At 41.1% G+C, this 21,240-nt stretch overlaps 2 protein-coding genes across 5 annotated transcripts in view; one reads left to right on the top strand and one right to left on the bottom strand.

Annotated features, from left to right (window-relative positions):
* Positions 1–8,404, top strand: part of tmc5 (transmembrane channel like 5) — a 79,923-nt gene extending 71,519 nt beyond the window's left edge. For all 4 annotated transcript variants that reach the window (XM_046866669.1, XM_046866667.1, XM_046866668.1 and 1 more), the window contains 10 exons: positions 2,102–2,256; positions 2,555–2,630; positions 4,054–4,151; positions 4,277–4,372; positions 4,457–4,532; positions 4,616–4,749; positions 6,374–6,547; positions 7,214–7,292; positions 7,405–7,488; positions 7,606–8,404. In XM_046866669.1, the coding sequence (XP_046722625.1) occupies positions 2,102–2,256; positions 2,555–2,630; positions 4,054–4,151; positions 4,277–4,372; positions 4,457–4,532; positions 4,616–4,749; positions 6,374–6,547; positions 7,214–7,292; positions 7,405–7,488; positions 7,606–7,668 (1,035 nt within the window). In that variant the 3' untranslated portion in view covers positions 7,669–8,404. The remainder of the gene's footprint in view (positions 1–2,101; positions 2,257–2,554; positions 2,631–4,053; positions 4,152–4,276; positions 4,373–4,456; positions 4,533–4,615; positions 4,750–6,373; positions 6,548–7,213; positions 7,293–7,404; positions 7,489–7,605) is intronic.
* Positions 8,226–21,180, bottom strand: rab40c (RAB40c, member RAS oncogene family). Its single transcript, XM_046866674.1, has 6 exons — positions 19,949–21,180; positions 15,595–15,655; positions 12,913–12,973; positions 12,121–12,198; positions 11,766–11,988; positions 8,226–10,794 (listed from the first exon to the last, which is right to left on the bottom strand). Exons 1-6 carry the CDS (start codon positions 20,088–20,090, stop codon positions 10,523–10,525), a joined length of 837 nt encoding a protein of 278 aa, XP_046722630.1. The 5' UTR covers positions 20,091–21,180; the 3' UTR covers positions 8,226–10,522.
* Between the last annotated feature and the right edge of the window lie 60 nt (positions 21,181–21,240).

Here is a 21,240-nt window from a genome sequence, read left to right as displayed (position 1 = left end):
TGTTTAAAAAAAAAAGAGGCGACAGTGGCTCGGTCGGTTTGTGTGTGTGTGTTAGTTGGTGTAAATGTGGTTCAGGGTTCAAATCCCACTTGGGTTTTTTTTGTCTTGAGCAGTAATGAGCCTGGAGGGTTTATACACACACTAGTATTTTAGAAGATTAATAAAAATAATAATAATGTGGCGATGGACATATTAATACATGTGTAAAATGATGATTTGGATGTAGTGATGTATAGTAATATATAAATGTAGAAGCTATAATGTAGTGATAAATAATAAAAAAAAAGTATAATAATAAAAGGAGTAATATAAAATAAGTAAATAATGTGTGTGGGAGGGAATAGAAATAAATAAATAAATAAATAAATATATATATATATATATATATATAAAGAGGAGAGAGCCCAGAGCAGCATAACCCCCTGGTTCACCTCTCCAGGAGGCCCAGGTGGGACAGACCGGACTTTCTCTCTCTTTCTTTCTTTCTGCCGGATTTTACAGTCCCACCCAAGCACAGAACCTGCTGCTCAGTGGCGGCCTTGAACCGAGGTTCAGTACCCGCAGTGGGTATCGACGCTTAACCCACTGAGCTATCGGAGCTGCCTGTTCTCTCTGTTTTTATTTACAGGGTTTATCTTTCGTTCTACACCACAACTAGTGCAGAGAAACATTTGTTATAAAGAATAAAACAGTCAGTGTGCTGGTGTTACCTGAGGCAGGACTTGAACCATAGTTATAGACATCACTAAGCATCAGTCTTAACCCACTGAGCCACCAGTTACTCCTGTGCTTGTCTTTCATTCTACATCACTACTACAGCAGAGAGAAACATGATGAACTGAACAATCAGAGCTCCTCCGTTACCTGGAGCAGAGCTCACCAGTCCGGCTCACTGAGGAAGCTCACAGCAGATGTGTAGATGGGAAATGTTTTTGGCACAGCAGGTTTTTTTTAACAGTTTCTCCTGAATATTGATGGTGAAACATCTCACAGTTTTGAGCTCTACAAAAGAGACACTCCCAAAAATGTGTAAAGTGTGGTTCAGGTGATCGCTTTCTTTCTTTCTGTCAGTAAGTGCTGTTCATTGCCATAAAAGCAAAGATAAACCCCATAAAGAAGAGAGCAACGTATCAGCTCTGGTAGCTCAGTGGAATAAGCGTCTGTAACCGTTTCAGGTTTGAACCTCAGTTCATCTCTGTCTCTGGTCTGCAGGGGTTCAAATCAGGGGGACTGAAACCGAGCAATATAAAAAAATATATAAAATCTGGGCTGTCCCACCTGAAACCACTGAGCTCAGAAATGTGAGATCTTTTCCACTGACCTGCAGCAGGTAAATGTTTTTTTTGTTCATTTCTCACAAACCTGGATGGAGCTACACCCTGATGTTTTGAACTTCCAAGTGGCTTCAAGTCCAGGTTCAGGTGATGGAAGTGTCTCTTTCTGCTAGTAGAAGTGATATGGAGATGGTGAAGCAGGAAGTGCCTCTGATTCAGAAGGAGGAAGTGAGAGCAGGTATGAGGATGAAAAGGGAGAAAGTCAGTTGTCCCAGATGACAAACCAGTAGAAGTTACACCTCCACCTAGAGATATTAACCAAAATAAAGTTTCATAAGCAGAACCAGAACCAGAACTCAAACCCTGATTCCTGAACTCACTATGACACAGCGTAGTTTTTATTTGGCCCAGAGTGAAGTATCAGTGCACACACACTGATCATACACACACTTCACCATCCATGTTTAACTCAACATTAGGAAACTAAAAGTGCAGGCTGCATCTTCAGGGAACATGGACCAGGAATCTTCTCCAGATGCTGTTATCAGTTTAAATGAAGGGATTCAGAAGTGATGTATAGTTTCGTGGATGTTGTGTTTATGAAATCTACACCACGAGGAAACAGCTACATGATTAAATGGGCAACAGGATGAAGTGAGTGGAATTTGGTGAAGACTGGACTGGAATTTAGAAGAATTAGATTCCGTCTTTTATTGTAACGTGAGGATTCTCCTCAACATTTCTGTGCATTTTACTGACAAGAAAAGAAAATGTGTTAAATGTTTTTAAACCAAGTGATTTAAAAAAAGTACTGAATTATTTTGCAGGTGTTGATAAATGATTTAAAAGAAGAGGCGTCTACGCTGATTGTGCCTGTCGTCGTGTCCCTCATCAACCTGATCGTCCCACTCATCTTCTCTCTTATTAATAAAATGGAGCACTACAGCAACCCCCGTACCAACATCTACATCGGCATCATGAGGTCAGCTCTAGAACGCTATTAACGCTGTTCAAAACAAACCGTAAACCGTCTCATGTTGCTGTAAAAGTGATCACAGTGTCAGCTCCATAATTACCCACTGGATAAGTCCAAACTGACAGCTCGGCAATTTTCCATTCGTTACAGCCATTTCAAAAGTCCTTCTATATAATTATTCATTTTATTAATACACAGGAGGATAAAATACCTGATTAACTGATGCAAATGTACTTAACTTTTAAACGAGCACAGCGGAAAGAAAGAAAGAATCGAGTCTTAATTCTTTAATTTACCTCCCCAGAAATGTCCTGCTGAAGATGTCCATCCTGGCAATCCTGTGTTACTACTGGGTCAATGACGTTCCCAAACAAATTTCAGTAAGTCGAATATACATCATAGCACAGCTACAGAAAATACCCCCCTCTCCAGCTCCAGAAAATACTCCTCTCTCCAGAAAATACCCCTCCAGCTCCAGAAAATACTCCTCTTTACAGAAAATACTCCTCTCTCCAGCTACAGAGAATACCCCCTCTCCAGCTCCAGAAAATACTCCTCTTTACAGAAAATACCCCTCTCTCCAGCTACAGAAAATACTCTACTTTACAGAAAATACTCTACTTTACAGAAAATACTCTACTTTACAGAAAATACTCCTCTTTACAGAAAATACTCCTCTCTCCAGCTACAGAAAATACTCTACTTTACAGAAAATACCCCTCCAGCTACAGAAAATACTCCTCTCCAGCTCCAGAAAATACTCCTCTCTCCAGAAAATACTCCTCTCTCCAGCTACAGAAAATACTCCTCTCTAGCTACAGAAAATACTCCTCTCTTCAGCTACAGAAAATACTCCTCTCTTCAGAAAATACTCCTCTCTCCAGAAAATACTCCTCTCTTCAGAAAATACTCCTCTCTCCAGAAAATACTTCTCTCTCAAGAAAATACTCCTCTCTTCAGAAAATACTCCTCTCTCCAGCTACAGGAAATATTTCTCTCTCCAGAAAAGAAAATACTCCTAAACTGCAGGCATCCTGATATAAAACAGAAGCATTTTCTCTTTGATCTCTCCCAGTCTTGAATCAGGCCCCAGACAGCATGAAATACATGTTAGTATTATTCGGTTGTTGTGCTACTATTGGCCACAAGATGTGTTCTGATCTTGCAGAAAGAACACTGTTTAACTACATCAGTGGTGAACAGTAATGAAGTAAATGCGCTTTTCTGTGTTTCTGTTTGAGGAGATTTTTACTGTAACTTCACTACATTTTAAAGTCAAATCTCTCACTTTTTACTCGACTACATTTAGTCAAATCAGTCGTTTCTTTTTATTAACGAGGATAAAAAAGTAACTGGTGAAACACGCAGCGAGTCACCAATCAGGATCGAGCGCACGCTCTGTTTTACACGTGTTCTGATCGGCGCTCGGTGCATCTACTGATCACCAACATACAGTTCAGCATCAGTTCAACATCAAGCAGAACATTTAGAGAGGAATAAATGATGAAGAAACTCCAGACTCGAACTCACAACAACACACGTGACCTCGTTTACACGTTTTATTAAAGTAGTAGAAAAGAAGGTTTTGAGTTGTTGATCATTGTAATAATTAATCAGTGTTTGAGTCATTAATATCATTCTATTAATAGATCAGTGTGCTGAGAGTCACATTCGAGTCTTTACACATAAACTGAGGTGATTAAGTGAAGAGTTTTGAGATGTGTGGCCACATGTAAATTATTCTTCTACCAAGTTTGTACATAATTCAATACTAGTAAAAGATTTGCTCTACTTTTTTTCTAGTGTTGGGAAACATTTGTGGGTCAGAGTGTGTATCGTCTGGTGCTGGTCGATTTCATCTTCTGCCTTCTGGGCTCCTTTTTTGGAGAGTTCCTCCTCAAGTAAATCCAAACCCTCACCATTAAAGTGTTTCTAGAGTAATTGTGTATATAACAATTATATATTGATTTAAAGTTGAAGTGTTAGAATGTTACACACAATAAACATTGTTTATTTTCTCCTCCAGCATCATTGGAACAAAATGCTTCCCGTCCATCGGCGTTCCCGAGTTTGATATCGCCACCAACGTACTCAATCTAATCTACGCACAAACGTTGGCGTGGTTCGTTATAAACGCCTGTGTTGAGTCTCGAGCATTTCACCTGCTTCAGATTACAGTGTTGTGATAAATGTTTCCTCATTGCAGGATTGGGATCTACTTCTCCCCGCTGCTTCCCATCATCCAAGTCATTAAGCTGTTTATCATCTTTTACCTGAAACGGGTACGTCACCTACTAATGCCGTCGCCCTTTCAGCATGAGGTGTGTGTGAACTTTGACCCTGTGCTCCTTGCTCTGATACGCAGGTCAGTGTGAGTATGAACTGTCAGCCTCCAAAGCGCACTGGCAGAGCGGCTCAGATGCAGACTGTTTACGTAGCGCTTCTGTTTTTACCCTCGTTCACTGGAGCGCTCTCTCTGGTGGCCTACACTGTGTGGAGGTACGGGGCAACAGGGGGATTAGTACTAGTAATTATTCCTCCACTATACTAATATATACATACACACATACACTGCTTTTTTGTGTGTCAACATTAATTTAGCAAATAACATTTATAATATAATTAATCAAACAATTTCTCATAGGCGATGAGATACACACGGTTGACCAGCACTTGTTTATCTTTAAAAGAGTTGCAGCATATACGGGGTGGCGCAGGGAAAAGGGTCATGGTGATGGTGCGAGTGAAAAGGGAATTCCCTTTTCACTCGCACCATCACCAGTCCTATAAAAGGCTTTACAGCGCACCACTCCACCACTCCATTCATTCACCCACATCCGCTCATCAACTCCTCGATCCTAAAGGCACCACCTTGTCCTTAAGCTGGTTAATCAGACGAACATGTCGAACACTGCAAAATTGATGGTTTAACTAGATCTCCCAGCATTCTAACTGTAGAGGAACAAGCCAGATCTTTATCACTAGCCACCTTGGGTTCTCTCGTCTCTGAGACACGGTGCACCCAACACCAGTTTCCGAACTTGAAACGGAACACTGTTATTCCACCCGCCTCTTTTAAATATTTCATTCTCACTGAACATAAAGGGTCGTCTCGTTTCCATTCGTCTCCTCACAACAGTAAACGACGGTATACGCCCCGTCTGTGTGCCACGTATGAATTAAACAAATAAACAGAAAACGTGAACTTTTTAAGTTTTCCTTTAAAAAAATAAAAAAATTGTTTATTGAGGCAGCAATCGGCAGTCGTAGGTTAGAGTTCATTAGTGAACAGATACATACCTAAAAACACTGAACTGCTGCCGGTCTGTAATTATTCTATCTATTACAATAACTTGGAAACGCCGCCTGTGACTGTTTATTGAGATATAAAATATTACAATTACTGAGCTGAATTATATAATATATATATATATATAAAGTCCAACCCAAGTCTTTATCCATCACAGTGTAAGTAAACTAATACGTGTATCAGGCTGATGAACCTGGAAGAAGAACATGGTTCCACTGCAGAACGGTTCCATCAAACTATTCCATGTGGTCCAGAAATTTCCAAAAAGGAGCCTTAAGTTTAATTACAATCACATTACGATCTCATCAATCCGAGTTTTAATGTGTGCTGGAAAATAAGGTGGGATGTGAATTATTTTACAGAACCGCCTCAGTCTGGCGTGTTATTCCACTTATAGATTTAACAACAACAACTGGTGTATTTATTTAAATATTTTATAATCCTGTATAATTTATAGTCCTGTAAGAAGTTAGTTCCTGCTCTCACTGACATTATACCTGATACACACACACACACACACAGTTGTTGCAGCTGTTTTCTCACAAAAAAATAAAAATAAACAAAACCTGAAAGTGTAAAGACACACCTGAGCTGTGAACAATGTGCAGACTCCTAATTAGGAAGCTCTCCAGATCATCGGTCTTAACGTGGAGCGTGTATGTGGGACGTTACCTTCTGACCAATCAGATTAGAGAATTGAGCTGAGCTGTGGAAGAGCAGCAGATGAACACATTTAATATTAAAAGTGTTTTTGATGTGATGTTACTGATGCTGCTTCTGATTCTGAACACAGTCCTTGTCTGTGTGTTGTAGCCTGAAGCCTTCCAGGCAGTGTGGACCTTTCCAGGGTCTGGACACACCCTTCCAGGCCGTTCACCAGTGGATGAACACGGTGCAGAACATCCCTGGATCTGAGTGGGCCTGGTGGATTTTCGAGCACGTGCTGAAGAGCGAGCTGTTCTTCTACCTGATCACTCTCATCATCCTGTAAGAAAAACAGCTCGGGGTTCGAATACACAAACTTTTAAATAGACTGGAAATACAAAGCAAATGAGGAGAAAGACGATGGTTATGAGTGAAGATCGGCGTGCACAGATACCATTCCATCTCATGCAATTCAACATGGTACAGAAAGATCACTTTTATTTCTTTGCTTCGGACAGACAGCAAATCAGCAATTTACTTAAGTGATGAGAAGAAATCGATCTACATATAAAATACTGGTCACGAATGATGTAATGTTCAGTTATAACCTTTAAGTTAGATTTTACATACAGACTGAATCGCTGTGCAACATTTACTGATAAAATAAATAAATAAAAACACATCCAAACCATAAAGCAAAAGCAGAAACGCCTCTCAAGAGACGACCTGATAAAGGACCATCTTATCCCCCAAAATGGACTATTTTCAGACAATTTTTTATTTACAGCAGGTGTATAAACAGGTCAAATCAATTGTCCAGGCATTGATCTAATACTATAAAACAATCTCACTCCAGTCTGATGAAGGGTTTTTAATAGAAACATGAAGATGGAGACTTTCTGACGCCAGCTCATAATAGAGAGGATCAATTTTGAAGTCTAAAATATTTCTGCTCTAAAAACCAAACCCCCAGTACAGTATATTTTCTGTCTTTCTCCTCCGTCGCAGCGTTGTGACTTACCTCCTGTGGCAAATCACTCAGGGCAGGAAGCAGCTCATCCAGACTCTACGTGAGCAGATAGTCAATGTGAGTTCTAAAATAAAGACTTTACACCTTTTCCCCACTCATACTGCACAAAGTTGTTGATAGGATCTCCCTCTTACCCTGATATAACCTTCACCTTCTGTATGGTTCTTAGGAGGGTAAGGACAAGACCTTCCTGCTGAACCGATTACAGAGCATCCAGAAGCAAAGGACAGTCAATGCAGCCTTCAGACCTCACGTAAGATGCGCTTATCCTCCATCCCTAAACACCTCCAGAGCAGTTCTAGACTAGACGCTTGTGTGCATTCCTACAAAAGAAATCAGTCATGCAAAATACAGCGTTTTTTTCTTTCAGGAATTCACAGAGAGGACATACTTCAATCAAGATTGGATGAACACGTTGCCTTTGGAAATGTGAGAAGATACTCGAATAGACTTTTCAGAAATTATGAAGTTCTGATTTAATGTTCTCGAGTCAAAGCCTGGACTCTGACAAACAGGGAGGCTGTTAGAGGATTTTCAGTTTAATGCAGTGGTGTCCAGTCTTTTCCAGAAAGAGCCGGTGTGGGTGCAGGTTTTCATTCCAACCAAGCAAGTCCACTCCAAATTCTACCTGTTCAAATCTAATCTTCATTTTCAGTGACTATCAGGTGTGACCATTGATTGGTTTGAATGAAAACCTGCACCCACACCAGCACTTCGTGGAGAAGACTGGAAACCTCTGGTGTATAGTACGCAATCGCACTTTCTGCAAATTAACCCTTAATAGGATCTGTGATTCAGGGTGGGGGCTCGTATGGTAATACAATGATCATTCCAATAGGTGGCAGTGTTTCACTACACAACTCGTGCACCTCATTTCACTCCTTGTAACGCTGTAAAAGTTGCATAGTTTCAATACACGTTTTCGTTATTGTTTTGTTCGGAGGCGTCGAAGCAGGTGGAAAAAAAAGAAATAGTAAAAAAACACTGAAATGATACTGTTGATTTTTATTGTGAAAAAGTCTTTTTTCCATACACTAAGAACTGTACAGTAAATAATTTAAAAACTGTTTTCTTGTTCCATGAACATGTTGTTGATTCCTTAAATTACTCAGCAGCTTTTAGCTTACACCCAAAGAGAAAAATAAAATAAAATAGTGTTTAGAACCGTGCTCGTCGCTTTCACGTCGTTCTTCCCTTTTATTTTTCCGAACCCACAGGACACCTTTTCCTCCGCACACGAAATAAACCTGGAGAATAACAATTTATTTACTGCGAATTAAATGAATTTATTCATTACCAGGTTTAATTTGTGTCCGTAAAAAGATTCCTGTGACTTTTAAAAGCAACCATGTAAAAAAAAAAAAAAACAAAAAAACAAAACAAAAGGGCAAAACTAGATGAGTCGTTAAAAAACAAAACAAAAAAAAACCCCACTTTACGATACAAAACCCGAGGACTTTTCCTAACTAAGTGGCAGCCCTCTGAAATGAACATTACACACTAAAGCGTGACTGCAGATGGATTTAAAGTTTATTAAAAGGATAACAGGGGTCACGTCTCCTAACACATTCTCACACGGGGTTTCTATCACTGGACGGGTCGCATGCAGGCGTCCGTTTTCTGAACGCGAGCGCTGAAGGTGCGTTTAGCTGAAAGGTGAAGTGGACGTTTTATTTAGAATGTGGCATGTGTATCAAATAAAGGGGTTTGGAGTGAAATTCCTGAGATTCCTACACATAAACACATTATATATATAGATATATGAGAGCGAGAGAGAGAGAGAGAGAGAGAGAGAGAGAGAGAGCCCAAAGACTTGGACACTCTGAAAATCTGAAAAAATAAAGGGGAATTCATTATTCATCAGGGTTAAAAAAAATGAAATAAATAAATAAAAAATCACTGCTACTTTGATGTAAATAATGAAACAGAATAATTCCAGGCGCGGTCAGAACGTGGATCCGCTTCTAATTCTAATGGTATTGATCTTGGATTTGTGCTTAATGTTTATACATTGAGGCCCTATCGCTGTCTTGACCTTCTCCAGAAACTGAAACTGACAGGAATCCTTTTGTTTTTTTTAACGTAACACTGCTACAAAAACACTGAAATTACAAGACTGGGACTGACGAGGGAAAATGTGTCCAACTTGCGTTTAAAGGAAGTACTCCAGTGCGCTTTTTCCATCAGAAAACCTACGTGTGTGTGTGTGTGTGTGTGTGTGATTGGATCGACACGATTCCCTGCTCTGATAGGACGTAAAAACTTGTTTATAAAGACAGGTTTAAGTCAAGCTTCTCTGTAGACTTGTTTCTCAGAAGGAGAAAAGGAGGAAAGTGTAAAGTAACTGGGAGTATATTTTTATAATGAAGAGCAGCTTTGGTAGATGTTTTCTCTTTTATAATTGTGTAAATACAGTTTGGAGCTCAGTGGTTACGATATTGGACTTTGAATCAAAAGGTCACAAATTCAAATTCCAGCACAGCCAAGCTGCCACTGCTGGGCCCTTGAGCAAGGCCCTTAACCATCACACGCTCAGTTCTAATCGCTCGGGATAAAGGCGTCTGCCAAAAATATGTATTTAAATGTTTCTCAACAAGAGTTCAGAACTGCCCTGAGACTTCCACTGTGAGAGAGAAACTCAAACATGAAACATGTTCAAGCTTGTTGTCTGCAGTGATCAAACAAACACTACAAACAGATCAGAGTAGCGAGATTAGACTCAAACACGCCGGAGTATTTCTTTTAAACTTTCAACCAAGTTAGATTAGATTCGGTTTGGCACGAGGGGGAAAAAGTACAGAAGTGTTCCAGGAAAAACTATTCAGTATGGTGGAATATAAAAAAAAAAAAAAAAGTTGTTTGCATGAGAAAATGCGACCTCGAATAAAATCTTAAGGGAAAAAAATAAAAAATAGAATCTCCTGAGGAGATGCTGGACATGGGTTTTTCCAAGAAAGGACTGATGAAACGAAATTCAGTCACACTAACGGTGTTCACCACGGAATACGCAAACCATCACGTCACAGTGCAACTCACAGCTAGCACTTTCGGGAACCGTCGTGTGGAACGTGTCACGCATGCTACGCCGAGTTTATTAAAATCCGTGTTTTTCCCCCAAACTCCGAGAAACAGTGGGAAACATGCTGTTGACGAAGCGAAGCTTAACAAGGTGAGTGAAGAACTGAAACGTCTCTGATCGCTGTGTGCAGCTCCTCCACAGAGCCCTGTGTGTAAAGTGGACGTGTTGTAGGGGCGGGGTTTGGATCCTTCCCCCCGCCTGGCCCATGCTAGGAGATCTTGCAGTTGTTGCGGGTGCAGTTCTGAGGCGGGCTCTGCGGCGGCCGGATGGATTTGGAGCGTTTCAGGCTGTTGCCTTTGCTGCCGCCGCTGTTAGCCAGCGAATAGGAGCGTCCATGCATCATGACCGCGTTCATCCCGTTGGCCATGGAGAAAGACTTCAGGTGGCTCTTGATGGCGACGGGGAGCGGCAGCTTGTCGATCAGGTGCACCGGCGTGCACGAGACGATGGCACGACAGCACAGGTCCTGCAGGCTGAACACTGGGAAGGTGAACACGGGCAGAGTCATGCTGGTGTCATCACATGTATTCAAAAATCAATCACATCACCAACCCCCGTTACTGTAACACTCATCAGAGAATTTAGGGGATGTCTGCTGAGCCCGATTTTAATGTCTATACAGACAAAGTGCTGTAAATTTTACACAAGAGTTATAAGGGAGTTTTTCCTCGTCACTGAATCCCTCATTATTAGATCATTTATGACACTAAAATCTATATTCACAATCTGTTTATTCCAATCAAACTGCTCTGGGGAAAAGTCTGCTGTAAAAAGCAAAAACCCCTCAAATAACTTTAAACGGTAATCTCACATACACACACACACACACGTCGCAAAAACTGTAAAGTCCTCTGTCCTGAACATGTCTGAAAAGTTTTGGGAAATGACCCCTGTACCTCTGGTAGAACTTGTTGATCCTGGAGACTCTTTCTGTAGGTCATGTTATCTCTGTGTATGAGCTGTTACTATAGCGGTCATCATTTATTAGACTTGAGAGATTCTATAGTAACAGCTTATACACAGGGGTAATGATATGAAGTAAGGAAATGTGTATGGAATGAGTCTCCAGTGTCAGGGAAAGCTTTTCCAAAAGACATCTTCAGGACAAAATTGTTCACACTTTGTGGGTTAAATACTGGATAATGAAGAACAACACTGCACAAGTAAGAGCAGAAAATAACTAACAATTTTTATTTACAGCCTGAGGTGCAGAAAAGCATCTTAGCATTCACGAAAGATCAAATCTTGAAGTGACCTCATCAGGTTCCACTTGTGTTGGTAAAGAACAGGAATCTGAGGCACTGTGCGTCCTGGGAGGCTTCTGTTCCCTACAGCTGTAAAGGCTGAGCTGACTTACTTTAGACCAGCTCATACCATTCATTCTCCTGATTCTGATCCATCCTTCTCACTCCAACACACACACACACACACACACACACACACACACTGACCTCGGTTTGGCTTCCAGAACTTCTCCATGCCGTGTCTCATGAGCACAATGCGTGACAGTTCGGTGAACGACTCGATGACGTTGAAGTTGCAGAGCGGACTCACTTCGAAGAACGTCATGGCGTTCTTCTCTGCGTAGGAGCGAGCCTGCTCTGTAGGAACCTGACGTTTGAACGCCAAGTGAAGACGGTTCCCGACGAGAATCCGAGGAACCCCAGGAGCATGCTGCAGATAGAAGAGAGATTTTACAGTGCGGTCATTCAAATCTAGTGTCATAGAAAAGAAAACTCTTTGGAAGGGAAGCATGTTGGAGTGTGCATTATTTGGGAGAAGCTCCTCCCACCTTCAGCCACTTACCTCATCGATCTCTCGAATCCAGCGGTCGATTCCGTCAAAGGACCAGCGGTTTGTGATGTCATACACCAGCAGAATGCCCTGAAGAGGACACACGTGGGGTGGAATAATCTTATAAATTCACACTGTCGCAGGTTTACTGTATATATTATGTGAAATTAAATTATATAATTTTTTTTTGACATTGTTTCTTATATATTAAACTGTTAATAAATATCATAGTGGCAAGTACATTATTAAATAAATTTAACATGCTACACTTTTTTGCATGCAGTTAATCTTAATTGCATAGTTTTTTAAACAGGGATGCATGATTTCCGCTCACCCACATTTTTAAAGCTTTATTATTACTATTATTATTATTATTATTATCATCATCATCATCATCATCGCTGGTTGTCCCAGAGTTACGATGGAAAGAAACTCAGATGACGCCATCGTAAGTTGAAAATATCCTAAGTGGAGATATGGCCTAGCCTACCCAGGAGTCTTCAAAAATGGTGATCAGTGTGGAGTATTATACCGTCATTTATAATTTAGCAAAACAGAGCAATTAACAGTTGTGAAATATATAAACAATACAGCATATATGTATGTGGCAGTGGGCACGTGGGTGAGAGCTGATTTCGTGAGTGGAGGGCGGAGCATACGCCGATACGATAAATAATTGAATTAATTTGTCGTATCGTTATCTTTATTGCAAGATCGAAAAATCTGCATTATTATTATTACTATTATTATTATTATTATTATTTATACTATTGTTAAAAACAGCATAAACCCTGAGTCACTCACCTGTGCACCTCTGGAGTAGGAACGGAAAATAGTACAGAAGCGGCCTTGGCCAGAAGTGTCCCTGTAAAAAAAAACACACACACACACACACACACACACACACACACACACACACACACGGAAGAAACACATCTAAATTAGGAGAAGAGATAGAGGAAGAAACACTCCCACTTTTTCCCTCCTGATATTGACAGAATGTTCTGGATCCTGCACAGAGCATTTGACTCATTTGAGCAACTCACAACACGGCCACGAAAAACCGGTCCAACAGCCTTATAGAGGACACTGCGACTCAACACACACACACACACACACACACACACACACACACACACACACACACACACACAGAAATGAGTGCACATAAAACACTCAGTGTGTTGATTGTAAACCTGGGGACTGGACACACCCAAGAGTTTGTGTTTGTGTGTGTGTGTCTCTCTCACCCACATACACACTTGCAGTTAAACTCCTTTAAACTCCAAAACCGAGACGCTACCTGGCTGATCAGATTTGTGCAGGAAGAACTCTAATATAATTGGACTATTTTATTCATGGTTTCTGCAGGTTTTACCAAATAAAATTTATGACTTTTTAAGACCTTTTAAAGAGCATTAAGAATAAAATTTAAGACCGAGATCAGATCAAAAACACACAAATACGTGGTTAGCGATTTGCCTTAAACGAGCCCTAAATTAGTTATTTCTCAAGCCAACTGTCAGTAAACCTGCACTTCCCCACAGCTGAAAAACAAAATCCCTTTTTCACCAATAACAGAAAGCTGATTGGCTGTTTCATGTTGGTCTCATGTGTAGTTGTTTGGACTAATGAAAGAAAGAATTAAACAATAAAGAAACAACAAAACAAAATATACAAATGTTCATGAAGAGCTTGTGGTATCTTCTCCAAAGTGTGTTAAATAATAAAACTACATTATCTGCTGCGCATTAACACGAACACTGACTGTGTAATGTGCAACTCTAATGGCTTACAGTGCAACACACACACACACACACACACACACACACACACACACACACACACACACACACACACACGTCTTCCTAACTGCCAAACATCATCATTGCTTTTCCGCTCCCTCTTCTCAGAGCCTTACTCATCACCCAGCATCAACAGGAAGTCCACGCTGTTACTCCGCCATCTCGAAGTTAACGTACACGTGTGTTATATTTGAGTGCTGCAGCAGCTCTGATGCTCTGAATCTCTGCCTCTTCATCGTTAGCAGATTGATGGGGTGTAGAGGTCTGATTGCAACTGTGGTCAGACAGGACATCCGTCCGGTCTCTGCATCATGACTAAAAGCTCTGGAACCTTCCAAACGCTGCTCATGAGTCTCTCTAATGCTCTGAACTGACATTTATCAGGCAGAAAGATGAAAAGGAGACGTGCGTGTGTGTGTGTGTGTGTGTGTGTGTGTGTGTGTGTGTGTACACAGTAGTATTCATAAGATTTAATACAGCTTTCGACAAGTTGTCATGTAACTGTGTTGTAAATAGAAGTTTTTTAATGGCAATATAATTTTGTAATAATAATAATAGTACAGTAGATGGTAGGTGGAGACTAGGCACGGTGGGTGGAGAGCAGGTGGGGTAGATGTTGGGTGGAGACTGGGCACAGTGGATAGAGAGCAGGTGGGGTAGATGGAAGGTGGAGACTGGGCACGGTGGGTGGAGAGCAGGTGGGGTAGATGTTGGGTGGAGACTGGGCACAGTGGATAGAGAGCAGGTGGGGTAGATGGAAGGTGGAGACTAGGCACAGTGGATGGAGAGCAGGTGGGGTAGATGTTGGGTGGAGACTGGGCACAGTGGATAGAGAGCAGGTGGGGTAGATGGAAGGTGGAGACTGGGCACGGTGGGTGGAGAGCAGGTGGGGTAGATGGTAGGGGGAGACTGGGCATGGTGGATAGAGAACAGGTGGGGTAGATGGAAGGTGGAGACTAGGCACGGTGGATGGAGAGCAGGTGGGGTAGATGGTTGGTGGAGACTGGGCACGGTGGATGGAGAGCAGGTGGGGTAGATGGTTGGTGGAGACTAGGCACGGTGGATGGAGAGCAGGTAGGTGGAGACTAGGCACGGTGGATGGAGGGCAGGTGTGGTAGATGGTTGGTGGAGACTGGGCATGGTGGATGGAGAGCAGGTGGGGTAGATGTTGGGTGGAGACTGGGCACAGTGGATAGAGAGCAGGTGGGGTAGATGGTTGGTGGAGACTAGGCACGGTGGATGGAGAGCAGGTAGGTGGAGACTAGGCACGGTGGATGGAGGGCAGGTGTGGTAGATGGTTGGTGGAGACTGGGCATGGTGGATGGAGAGCAGGTGGGGTAGATGTTGGGTGGAGACTAGGCACGGTGGATGGAGAGCAGGTAGGTGGAGACTAGGCACGGTGGATGGAGGGCAGGTGTGGTAGATGGTTGGTGGAGACTGGGCATGGTGGATGGAGAGCAGGTGGGGTAGATGTTGGGTGGAGACTGGGCACAGTGGATAGAGAGCAGGTGGGGTAGATGGAAGGTGGAGACTGGGCACGAAGCACTACACACTTCTCAAAGGTGGCACGATTTCATCACTGACCATGCCCACTACTGATTAGTAAAAGTAGCTCCGCCTCTCGTTGCTCTAAAGGATCTGATTGGATAAAACACACAGTAATGTTAGGTAACACACTTACCACAGCTCCAGCTTCACCCTCCTTCCATCCAAAAGAATCGTGGTGGTCTTGTAGTCGATTCCTGGATGAAAATAAAAGATGAGAAAATAAAGCATTAGGATGGAACATTTCAGAGTCACTAATTATTGATTTTAAGTGCTGTGGTGTCCTGGGAGTGCGACGCTAAACCATCAAACCCTCTGCTTTCTCTAGCACTCGCTGTTAATCTGATCAGTCCTAAAAGCTTCCTGTGAAGCACAAATCGTCCAATTTTAGATCTGGATGAAGCAGCGATATAATCGAACCTGCAGTCTGATGAAGCTGAGATGAAGATCTGATGAAGATGAGAGTCTAAAATGCAGATTTCCAAATGGCTCGGTCACACAGCAGGAACCAAACAGCTGTTTCAGCCTGCTTTGCATATTAATATTCTCACTAATGACCACCGTGTCCTGTTCACTTTTTTATTTAAAGAACAGGAAGAGGGCTGAAACCCAGTCTTATTTCCGGATCTCCTCCTACGTACGCAGCATGGATCCTTCCCTACGCCTCATCTCTGCATTTACTCCCGAGTTAGACTGCACTGGCATTCGTTTGTGTCCAGAGAGGAAGCGCGCGAGAAAGGAAGCATTGCTGTGTGGAAAACATTTCGTGTGCCAAGCTTAATAATCGAGCTCAAATAGTAAAGTGACGAACAGATGTTGGTCGCCATGGAAACACGTAATCTAAGCAGGAGCTAGTTAACTAATCTGTGAGTTGAGTGATGTTAGTCTAGTAGAAGTTTGAGGCACTTCTAAACGTGCAGATTTTTGTTTACATTCAAGGTGAACGTGGACATGTTCTGTCCTCCATTCACAGTAAATTCAATGTGGAACTGTGTGGTGTTTCCACTGGAGAAAGGGTTCCAGGAAGAACTCATAAATTATAGGTATGTAGGACGCATGGAGTTTTTAATGGTAAAAATTCTAAGCATTTTTATTCTATTTAACTGTAAATCTTTAACACTACTGAAGAAGAGCTGCTCAAGTCTGATCTATGCTCTACATTAAAGGGTCACAACTAAACCAGCAAATCCAGACGTGCTCCGTTTCCCTTCCTGTTGTGAAGTAAGTGGGGACACGCTGTAATTACCGACTCAGACTCGCCTCCTTCACACGCCTCGCCTCGAACACTCCGTGCTCCTTCATTTCAATTCGATTTTTCATTCTCCAGAACGACACATTTGCCAGTAGTGCAGGTGCAAATCACAGGTTTATATTTAATATGAAGTTTTTGTTTTCTCACAAACTCTGTTCTGAGACGTTTAAGCGCCGACACTGGAGACTCCTTCCATAAACGTATATAAACATCACCTTATAGAAACCCAAGTGTACACCATTTGAACAGACTTGAATATATAATGTATATTATACATATATATTTATAATTAAATAAAGCAAGAGCTTTAATGTTAAATTAATATTTTTTAGCTGCACAAACATTTGTTTTTTCACTTAATCATCACATTCTGACCAATCAGGATCCAGAATTTCTTAGTAGGGACTAACATTCAGAAGCAAATTCTTCCACGTTCTTCTTCTCTACTCATACCAGTATCTTGATATGTGTCAGTATCTGACTTAAGGACACCTGCGCTTCCCCGCAGCAGCTCTTTGAGCCACATGTAAACATGGGTCAGTGCTGAAAGATGCCCCGCTGATGCACCTCTGCTGGTGCAGATTCTAATGAAGAAATAGACCTCTGCCTTTATCCGGTTTTGACACAGGCGTAGTAAACAAAACACTCCATAGTGACCTTTTCTGACCACAACCACAGACTGATCGTTTTCTTCCCTTTTCAACATTTTTTTACAACGAAAATCAGAAGCTCTAAAAACAGGAGGAACGCGTACAGGTACTTTGTCAAAAAAATGGATCTCCTGCATTGTAACACTCGCGAGAATTTTTTATATTATAGGAATTTCCAGTGATATTTTACCGAACTGGTCATTTTCTGATTACAGGAGACGTAATAAAGGTTTCATCCAGGGATACTTTTTGCTCCAAGTTTTCTCCGTTCTCTCCTGCAAAATCAGTTACGGGATCGTTACTTGATTATCGGTTGCTTTCGATGGAATCATACAAGTACAAAATTCTATTCGAAATGGAATATGAAAAAATCGCAATGTATTCATGAATTAATTTACATTTTCTATTACCAAAGTTGGTGCAAAAGGAAAATGAAATTTACATTTGCCATTTCCAACAGTAGTTATGATATTTAAATAATATGCTAATTTTTAATCTTCAGAACAAAAATAAAAATGGGACTACATCTAGAAATAAATGTATTATTTAAATATTTTTTTCCGTTTCTTTCTTTCGTATTTATGTCACAGCTTCACATTTCTCCAAATATTTACCTTATTTATTGATTTATCTCTCGACACATTGAATTGCTTCCGTAATAATTTATGCAAGATTTGCATATTTAGGGTTCTATGTCCAGCAACATTACAGAAAAGTGGCGTGTGGAGTAAATAAATCACGATGCAGGTATCGAGTGATTGTATCGCCCAGCCGGGGGAGTCGGAGTTGTGTATTTGCTTCATTTCTGCATTTCTAGCCGTGCGTTTTTTATAGTTGTTCAGATGAATTTGTTCTTAAAATTGTCAAAGTGTAAAACACACACGGTTTGTTTAAAGTTCGCATCACATGGCTGAAACAGATGCAGGGATTCACAGCACATATTTTTATAATTAAAACATTAACAGCAGCTGATTTAATATTCATGTATACTGCACTTTATAAATTAGCATATTTGTTATTATTAAAATGATCAGAATGCTTTATTTAAATCCAGTTCATTATATAGAGATAAATTGTGTTTGTTTACAGGCTTGTGATAAAGATCATGTATGATGTGCAGCAGAAACATGATATTTGTGTTACATCACTATCCCTATATTGTTGTTTGTTTTCATGAATTGCCAAAGAAACAAAATTTGCATATGAAAACCCTTGAGGGGAACGTGCGTTACGCAACACAGCTGAAAGCATGTTCAAAACAAACCCTCGTCATGTTAGATAACGTCTGTTCAAGAGCCACACCAGTTTAAAGTGACGACGTCCCGAGACGAACATTAAAACACGACATGGCAAATATTTACAGAGCGAATTCAACTCTATTGAAACAGCTCGGAAAAATTACTCAACAAAATATACACACACACACACACACACACACACACACACACACACACACACACAACCACATCGGGTTTAATATCAATGTCAAAGTCACAACATGTTCTCCATCCCCGCTCTGCAGACTGAGACGTGGAAAATGTGACCACAGTCCAAAAGCAGTCCAGCATTTCTCCAAATCAACCACAGACAAGAATTTGGGATTCAAACCACACGTGTATTAAAGTGTAAAGACAGACGTTACACTCGTAACGTTACAGATATAGAAATGTGATGAGAAAACAATCAATACACTATATAAACAAAGTATGTGGAGATCCGACTGCATCCAGAGACGTCCTGTACAGTTGTGTGCCTCTGACTATGTGCTACGTTTGGGAATGAACCACATATAGTGTGTGTATAAGTAGACATTGGGAGAGAGATTATTATATATATATATATATATATATATATATATATATATATATATATATATGAAAATGAAAGTAAACCCTGATTGTCAACGTAAACCCACACCCTTAAGCAGAATCTTGTGTGCTCATGAAGAAGCCCAGGAAGTAATGGTGCCAAATTTTAACCTACAACCTTGTGGAGAAGCAAAGATCTTGTCCATGTGGTCTGCGTACAAATAAACCTGGGTGATAGTGTTGCTAAATTTGAACCTACAACCTTGTGGAGAAACAAATCCTTCCTCCATGTGATGTGCGTTTGAACAAGCCTAATTGGTGCACATTTTGGAGAAATGAAGCACTTGTCCATGTGGTCTGTGTATGAACAAGCCTGGGTGGTGGTGGTGCTAAATTTGAACCTACAACCATGTGAAGAAACCAAGCCCGTGTCGCATGTGATGTGTATAAACAAGACCGAGTGGTGCTTGTGATGGTGCTAAATTTGCACTTACAACCTTGTGGAGAAAACAAAGTGTTTGCTCGTGTGATCTCTGTATGAATAACCCTGAGTAGTTGTGCTGGTAGATTTGAACCTACAACCTTGTGGAGAAACAAAGCAATCGTGTACTAACAAGCACAGGTGTTGTTCTACCTGAACTCACACGTGTGGTGAGTGTCGTGTGTGTGTGTTTCTAATAGAAGTTAGTAACCCCTGATGGGGTGATAGTCTTGAACCCACACCCTGATGGAGAATTATTTGGTTGTATATGAAAGTCGTGGAGGTGGTTTTGGACTCACCGCTGCTGTAGGCGTATGGACTCTCTGCAGATCCGTCCTGAAGGCTGTCCAGGATCTCCCCTTTGCCCACATCACTGTCTCCCACCAGCAGGAACTTCAGCAGGTAGTCGTAACTCTTGACCGGGCTTCCCTGAGTGCCCATCCTGCTCACATCAGAGCCACAAGCTCCAACAAACCTCGGCGAGAGTCCAGAAGTCCAAGTGTCTCATAAAACCCAGTCCATTTATCCACAACCAACAGCGTCCACACAGCCTTCCTCAGCCTCAGCCAGCTCACAGCAGCCTCCCTTCTCCCTCTCGGTCTCTCAAATACTTATTCTTTTATACTTCACCGTCTATAAACATCCATGTGTGGAATAAATCCTGGGGATTTCATCAATTTCATTTGAATAATATGTTTATTTTATAACTTTTACCTCAAACCCCTCAACCCCTTTATGCTAGCGGTGCAGATTAGCAAAACTAGCCTGCTCACTTACTAGCCAGTTATCTTAAACATAAAGCTCACGGATATTATTAAATTTTAATATTTACTCATATCACACACACGCATATTCACGAGTTTTAGCTTTAAAGTTGTAGAAACGCTAGAAATTATACCGCCATATTTACTGATTTGCTAACGAGCTTGTGTAAGTGGCTAATCATTGTTCGCTGCTAGCAAACGCACTTCACAAAGAACACGGCTCTTTATAAGATTATTAAACAAACATTAGAGAAACGTGACAAATTAGATTCCGTAGATTTATACAAGAACCATAGACAAGAACAAAAATATTAATACGCATAGATTTTTATTTTTATTTTTTGTGCACTAATGCGATTCTAATCTGGTTATGGTTTGCTAACCATCTGTCATCTATAAGCGTCTAGTCGGTGACTCAATCGCGAACTCGTGAATTTATATCATTTTAGAAATAAAAATTATTATTCGAATTAAGAAAACGCGAATAGTTAGTTATGTTTCTCCTCCACAGCCTGGGCAGATTTAGACTGTAGAATGTTAGCATAGACTAGCTTAGCCAACTAATATTGCTAGCGAAAAGAAATATTTCCAGATTTTCTCCTCCAGATGTATGGAAATAAAATCCCACAGGTCTCTGCAAAATATCCGAACTCACATTTCTGTCCTTAAACCCTCAGAAATGTCCACTTTGAAGACTTTTGCGTGTCCACCGTGTCTCCGCCCGCACTGTCAGTCTATGTCGATTTCGAGTCGACTCATAGAACCGAATGCTTCGAGAGTCGACTCGTATGAGTCTTTTGTGTGCCGGAGTGGAATCACTAGGTGTT

Source organism: Silurus meridionalis, chromosome 14, assembly GCF_014805685.1.
Source record: "Silurus meridionalis isolate SWU-2019-XX chromosome 14, ASM1480568v1, whole genome shotgun sequence".
Lineage (NCBI taxonomy): Eukaryota > Metazoa > Chordata > Actinopteri > Siluriformes > Siluridae > Silurus > Silurus meridionalis.
Note: the sequence above shows the minus strand (reverse complement) of the source record. Positions and strands in the feature narration are given on the sequence as shown.

What these genes read in the sequence shown, in the direction of transcription:
- rab40c (XM_046866674.1), bottom strand. Translation starts at nt 20,090, where the DNA reads ATGGGCACTCAGGGAAGCCCGGTCAAGAGTTACGACTACCTGCTGAAG. An exon ending in TCCATACGCCTACAGCAGCG is followed by an intron (nt 15,656 to 19,948) that starts GTGAGTCCAAAA and finishes ATTTTCATCCAG; the next exon opens with GAATCGACTACAAGACCACC. An exon ending in CCTACTCCAGAGGTGCACAG is followed by an intron (nt 12,199 to 12,912) that starts GTGAGTGACTCA and finishes TGTCCTCTTCAG; the next exon opens with GGCATTCTGCTGGTGTATGA.